At 44.8% G+C, this 7,287-nt stretch overlaps 1 protein-coding gene across 2 annotated transcripts in view; it reads left to right on the top strand.

Moving 5' to 3' along the window:
* Positions 1 to 6,911, top strand: part of map2k7 (mitogen-activated protein kinase kinase 7) — a 15,941-nt gene extending 9,030 nt beyond the window's left edge. For both annotated transcript variants that reach the window (XM_031563719.2, XM_031563720.2), the window contains 8 exons: positions 1 to 21; positions 535 to 654; positions 1,542 to 1,649; positions 2,696 to 2,875; positions 3,555 to 3,635; positions 4,650 to 4,792; positions 5,069 to 5,114; positions 6,004 to 6,911. The exon at positions 1 to 21 is cut by the window's left edge and continues 93 nt beyond it. In XM_031563719.2, the coding sequence (XP_031419579.1) occupies positions 1 to 21; positions 535 to 654; positions 1,542 to 1,649; positions 2,696 to 2,875; positions 3,555 to 3,635; positions 4,650 to 4,792; positions 5,069 to 5,114; positions 6,004 to 6,144 (840 nt within the window). In that variant the 3' untranslated portion in view covers positions 6,145 to 6,911. The remainder of the gene's footprint in view (positions 22 to 534; positions 655 to 1,541; positions 1,650 to 2,695; positions 2,876 to 3,554; positions 3,636 to 4,649; positions 4,793 to 5,068; positions 5,115 to 6,003) is intronic.
* The last annotated feature ends 376 nt before the right edge of the window (positions 6,912 to 7,287 follow it).

The following is a 7,287-nucleotide window of genomic DNA, read 5'->3' as shown; positions in this document are numbered from 1 at the left end:
GGACATGTCATCGCCGTCAAGGTTCGTCTCCACCAATCACATCCTACGGATTTGGCCACCTGACCTCTGATGCACCAATCAGATTCAGCACCTCACGTGATGCACCGATCAGAGCCTTGTATTTAGATTAGTCCATGGGGGTATTCGTTGTACGTGGTTTAGTCACAAACCTGGATACGTTAACTCGGAGTAAGTGGTAAACCTCCTAATAGAAGAGCCCTCTGACGTTGTTTTGCTAGGAGAATGAACCAATGGGGGTTCTTTTATTAGCAGGTTTACCACTTACTCTGAGTTAACGTATCCAGGTTTGTCACTAAACCATGTACGATGAACACCCCCCTGATCTTGACTGATCATGATCTTGACCTCATCATGAATTGTTGGCATCGATCTGTTGAAGTTAAGTAAAGTGTGTGTGTCTGTGTGTGTCTGTCTGTGTGTGTGTGTGTGTCTGTGTGTGTGTCTGTGTCTGTGTCTGTGTCTGTGTGTGTGTCTGTGTGTGTCTGTGTGTGTGTGTGTGTGTGTTCTCAACAGCAAATGCGGAGGACGGGGAATAAGGACGAGAACAAACGGATCCTGATGGACCTGGATGTGGTGCTGAAGAGCCATGACTGCCCTTATATCATCCAGTGCTATGGAGCTATAGTAACTAACGTACGACACACACACACACACACACACACACACACACACACACACACACACACACACACAGCCCTTATATCATCCAGTGCTATGGAGCTATAGTAACTAACGTACGACACACACACACACACACACACACACACACACACACTGCCCTTATATCATCCAGTGCTATTGAGCTATAGTTACTAACGTACGACACACACACACACACACACACACACACACACACACACACACACACTGCCCTTGCATCATCCAGTGCTATGGAGCTATAGTTACTAACGTACGACACACACACACACACACACACACACACACACACACACACTGCCCCTGCATCATCCAGTGCTATTGAGCTATAGTTACTAACGTACGACACACACACACACACACACACACACACACACACACACACACACACACACACACACACACACACTGCCCCTGATCCAGTGCTATTGAGCTATAGTTACTAACGTACGACACACACACACACACACACACACACACACACACACACACACACACACACACACACACACACACACACACACACACACACACACTGCCCTTGCATCATCCAGTGCTATGGAGCTATAGTTACTAACGTACGACACACACACACACACACACACACACACACACACACACACACACACACACTGCCCCTGATCCAGTGCTATTGAGCTATAGTTACTAACGTACGGCACACACACACACACACACACACACACACACACACACACACACACACACACACTGCTCTTACATCATCCAGTGCTATGCACACATCATCCAGTCTTTCATTTCTAGTTGATATTCTGTAGTGTGTTGTTTATATTGTATAGTTTGTGTACAGTAAAGACTCCATTTCCCATGCTCCCCGTCTGCAGACTGACGTGTTCATCGCCATGGAGCTGATGGGCACGTGTGCTGAGAAGCTGAAGAAGAGAATCCAGGGACCCATCCCAGAGCGGATCCTCGGCAAGATGACTGTCGCGGTGAGCCCTCCTCCTTCTCCTTCTTCTCCTCCTTCTCCTCTTCTTCCTCCTCCTCCTTCTCCTCCTCCCTCTCCTCTTCTTCCTCCTCCTCCTCCTCCTCCTTCTCCTCTTCCTGCTCCTTCTCCTCCTCCTCCTCCTCCTCCTTCTCTTCTTCTTCTCCTCCTCTTCCTCCTCCTCCTCCTTCTCCTCTTCTTCCTCCTCCTCCTCCTTCTCCTCTTCTTCCTCCTCCTCCTCCTTCTCCTCCTCCTCCTCCTCCTCCTCCTCCTCCTTCTTCTTCTTCTTCTCCTCCTCCTCTGTGTCCCTCCATCACTCCGTCTTTATCTCTTCTTCTTTATCTAATGATTATTTTATGTGTGTAGATTGTGAAGGATGCTGTACTGTGTTCTCTCTCTCTCTCTCTCCTTCTCTCTCCCTCTCCTTCTCTCTCTCTCTCTCTCCATGTTCACTCATAGTCTCTCTCTCTCTCTCTCTCTCTCTCTCTCCATGTTCACTCATAGTCTCTCTCTCTCCATGTGTAGATTGTGAAGGCGCTGCTGTTCTGTTCTCTCTCTCTCTCTCTCTCTCTCTCTCTCTCTCTCTCTCTCTCTCTCTCTCTCTCTCTCTCTCTCTCTCTCTCTCTTCATGTTCACTCATGTTCTCTCTCTCTCTCCCTCCCTCTCTCTCTCTCTCTCTCTCTCTCTCTCTCCATGTTCACTCATGTTGTCTCTCTCCATGTTCACTCATGTTCTCTCTCTCCCTCTCCCTCTCTCTCTCTCTCTCTCTCTCTCTCTCTCTCTCTCTCTCTCTCTCCCTCTCCCTCTCCCTCTCTCTCCCTCTCTCTCCATGTTCACTCATGTTGTCTCTCTCCATGTGTAGATTGTGAAGGCGCTGCTGTACTGCTCTCTCTCTCTCTCTCCCTCTCTCTCTCCCTCCCTCCCTCTCTCTCTCTCTCTCTCTCTCTCTCTCTCTCTCTCTCTCTCTTCATGTTCACTCATGTTGTCTCTCTCTCTCTCTCTCTCTCTCTCTCTCTCACCATGTTCACTCATGTTGTCTCTCTCCTTGTGTAGATTGTGAAGGCGCTGCTGTACCTGAAGGAGAAGCATGGCGTGATCCACAGAGACGTGAAGCCCAGTAACATCCTGCTGGACGCCAAGGGCCAGATTAAACTCTGTGACTTCGGCATCAGCGGACGCCTCGTCGACTCCAAGGCCAAGACCCGCAGCGCCGGCTGTGCCGCGTACATGGCAGTGAGTGTTGATGATGATGATGATGATGGTTGTGAGGATGGTGGTGGTGATGATGATGATGATGATGGTTGTGAGGATGGTGGTGATGATGATGATGATGGTTGTGGTAATGATGAGGATGATGCTGAAGATATTGAGGATTATTATGGTGATAATTGAGGTGATATTTATGATAATTTATTATGATTCATGATAGTATAATATGATTTGTTCAGTTAAGTGCATATATGGCTGTAAGTGCTAAGAGGACGAGGATGGTGGCGTTTGTGATGAAGATCATGAGGACTGTTATAGTAGTTGTGGTGATGATGGTGCTGGAGGGACCCTGAAAAGAATGAAGATGCTCTTACTTTCATGCTGATCTTTCCTGTGTGTGTGTGTGTGTGTCTGTGTGTCTGTGTCTGTGTCTGTGTCTGTGTCTCTGTCTCTGTTTGTGTCTGTGTCTGTGTGTGTGTCTGTGTGTGTGTCTCTGTCTGTGTCTGTGTCTGTGTCTGTGTCTGTGTGTGTGTGTGTGTCTGTGTGTCTGTGTCTGTGTCTGTGTCTGTGTCTCTGTGTCTGTGTCTGTGTCTGTGTCTGCGTCTGCGTGTGCGTGTGCGTGTGCGTGTGTGTGTCTGTGTCTGTGTCTGTGTCTGTGTCTGTGTGTGTGTGTGTGTGTGTGTGTGTGTGTGTGTGTCTCCAGCCTGAGAGAATAGATCCTCCAGACCCCAGTAAACCAGACTATGACATCAGAGCTGACGTGTGGAGCCTGGGCATCTCTCTGGTCAGTAACACATAACACGTTTATAATGTTTATATAAAATATATAACATGTTTATAATGTTTATATAAAATATATAACACGTCTATAATGTTTATATAAAATATATACCATGTCTATAATGTGTATATAAAATATATAACACGTTTATAATGTTTATATTAAATACATAACACGTTTATAATGTTTATATAAAATATATAACACGTCTATAATGTTTATATAAAAAGAGAAAAACACACATAACACGTCTATAATGTTTATATATAAAAAAAAAAACACATCACTTCTATAATGATTATAAACATAGCACAAAAAGTAAGGACATTTGTGTTTGGTAGTTTATTTCTTTGTTGTAACAATGCTTCTTGGCAATAAATCTTATACGGTTGGAAAGCCTGTTTATTTCCCTTTTAAATGGTGCCACATTGGTAAGGAACATGCATTTGGGGGATGAGCAGCAGAGCTGAGTATGTGGGCTGTGCCCATGAAAGATTTGCCAAATCTTCTCTGCCATTGACTCGGAAATAATCTACCAAACACAAATGTCCTTACTTTTTGTGCTATGTTTATATATAAATAGAAAAAAACACACATAACACATCTATAATGTATATATAAGTCTATAATGTTTATATAAACACACATAGACGTTTATAATGTTTATATAAACACACACAGAACATGTCTATATTGTTTATATAAACAGAAAAAACACACATACATACACACACATAACATGTCTTTAAGGTATATATAAACAGAAAAAAACATCAAACTGCAGTTTTCCACCTTAACTTTATTTACCTTTCACTCTAAAGCTTTATTTCCTTACATAAAGAAAATGCATAGAATGTGTGTGTATGTCGTACATTAGTAACACACACACACACACACACATGCAAGCATAGAATGAAGTAATCCCACATAAAACCCAAACAGTTTGATGACATTTTCATTCATTCATTTGTTTTTTATGTTCCCTCCTGTTTGTGTTGTTCCCCTCCTGTCCTCTAGGTGGAGCTGGCCACAGGACAGTTCCCCTACAAGAACTGCAAGACGGACTTCGAGGTCCTGACCAAAGTGTTGCAGGAGGACCCGCCGGTGCTGCCGCTAGGCATGGGATTCTCCACTCACTTTCAGTCCTTCGTCAAAGACTGGTGAGACACACACACACACACACACACACACACACACACACACACACACACACACACACACACACACACAGACTCTCTCTCACTCACACACACTCACACACACAGACTCTCTCTCACTCACACACACTCACACACACAGACTCTCTCACACACACACACACACACACTCACACACACACACTCTTTCTCTCCTTTCTTTCTTTCTCTCTCTCTCTCTCTCTCTCTCTCATAACCCGTCTTCTCTAATGTTCTTCCTCTCTCTGCGCTGTGTTCCAGTCTCACAAAGGATCACAGAAAAAGGCCAAAATACCACAAGCTGCTGGTGAGTGTCCAGTCTCTCCCTTCAGGACTCAGCCATAGCTAATGCTAAAGCTAACTCTGTCATTGCCTTGAGGACAGTGTTCCAATGCTAATGCTAATGGTAACTCAGTCATTGTCTTGAGGACAGTGTTCCAATGCTAATGCTAATGCTAACTCAGTCATTGCCTTGAGGACAGTGTCCCAATGCTAATGCTAATGCTAACTCAGTCATTGTCTTGAGGACAGTGTTCCAATGCTAATGCTAATGCTAACTCAGTCATTGCCTTGAGGACAGTGTTCCAATGCTAATGCTAATGCTAACTCAGTCATTGCCTTGAGGACAGTGTTCCAATGCTAATGCTAACTCAGTCATTGTCTTGAGGACAGTGTTCCAATGCTAATGCTAATGCTATCTCAGTCATTGTCTTGAGGACAGTGTTCCAATGCTAATGCTAATGCTAACTCAGTCATTGCCTTGAGGACAGTGTTCCAATGCTAATGCTAATGCTAACTCAGTCATTGCCTTGAGGACAGTGTTCCAATGCTAATGCTAACTCAGTCATTGTCTTGAGGACAGTGTTCCAATGCTAATGCTAATGCTAACTCAGTCATTGTCTTGAGGACAGTGTTCCAATGCTAATGCTAATGCTAACTCAGTCGTTGCCTTGAGTTCCAATGCTAATGTCTTCTGACCCAATCACTAAAACACCCGAGGTAAAATCGTATAAGAATTCTAGAATGGAATTGGGATTAAATCAGAAAGACAGAAAATGCGACATTCCGGATGCTAGAAAAGAGTTCTAGAATTCTTCTATCTGTGTATCATTCTGCTTGTATTGTTGATTTAGCTAGAGTAGTCGCACGCTGCTAGAATCTGTTTGACCTTTTGACCTCTGCTTGTGTGCCCTCAGGAACACCCTTTCATCCGGCGTTATGAGGTGGTGGAGGTGGAGGTGGCTGCCTGGTTCCAGGAGGTCATGGAGCGCACCGAGTCGCCCCGCAGTTCTCAATGCTTTAGCCAACAACACCTGCACTCGCTCTTCAACAGGTAGAGCAGAGGAGTAACCACACACACACACACACACACACACACACACACACAAACACCCCCCGCACCGAGTCGCCCCGCAGTTCTCAATGCTTTAGTCAACAGTACTTACACACACACACACACACAGAGGCTATACACGTATGTGTTAAATTCAATTATAACCCCCTTTGTTGCGTCACGTCGACAAGAATCAGAGCTGTGGCACACACCCCTCCTCCTCCCACACACACACACACACACCTCTCCTCACACACACACACACACACATTGTATACCCTCATGTAATTATTCAGATATAACTGTCAATACTGCGTAAGCTTCTCTACAGTTAAAGCTGGTAGCAAAACTAAGACACTAGTGTACACACACATACACACACACACACACACACACATACACAAACCCTGCTCTATACACACCACACTGCTAGACACACACTCTACATACATGCACGCTACCAGAATGTCACCTCTGAGACACACACACACACACACACACACACACACACACACACACACACTATAAATACATGCACGCTACCAGAATGGAAAGAAGAAGAAGAAGAGGAGGAAGACTGAGAATGGACTAATGGACAAGAAGGAGGTGTTACATACAATTATAACACTCAGTTAATAAACACACACACACACTCATCGTGTTGGAGGAGAACGGACTAATGGACACAAGTGGGGCAAAAGAAGAAGAAGAGGAAGACTGGAGAGATGAACTGTGACAACGACAGACAGAGAGAGAGAGAAAGAGAGAGAGCATACCAGGATAGATGGATGGTTTAAGGATGTGATTTAAGAGCCGGGATGGACGAGATGATGAGAGTGGGGGAGTGGATGGATGAATGAATGAATGAACGGACGGACGGACGGACAGACAAGCAAGCAAAGGTAAACAGACAGACAGACAGACAGACAGACAGACAGACAGACAGACAGACAGACAGACAGACAGACAGACAGACAGACAGACAGACAGACAGACAGACAGACAGACAGACAGACAGATCGTCTCTGTTGCGGTAGTAACAGATCCAATTCACAATTGCGGGAAATCCTTGAATTTGCTTGTATTTGTAAAAACGCTAGATTGCAAAATTCTGGCCGGATTGCAAAGCCCTCAATGTTAGCTAACA

This window comes from Clupea harengus, chromosome 26 (genome assembly GCF_900700415.2).
Source record: "Clupea harengus chromosome 26, Ch_v2.0.2, whole genome shotgun sequence".
Classification (NCBI taxonomy): domain Eukaryota; kingdom Metazoa; phylum Chordata; class Actinopteri; order Clupeiformes; family Clupeidae; genus Clupea; species Clupea harengus.
This window is presented reverse-complemented; position numbering and strand designations above follow the sequence as displayed.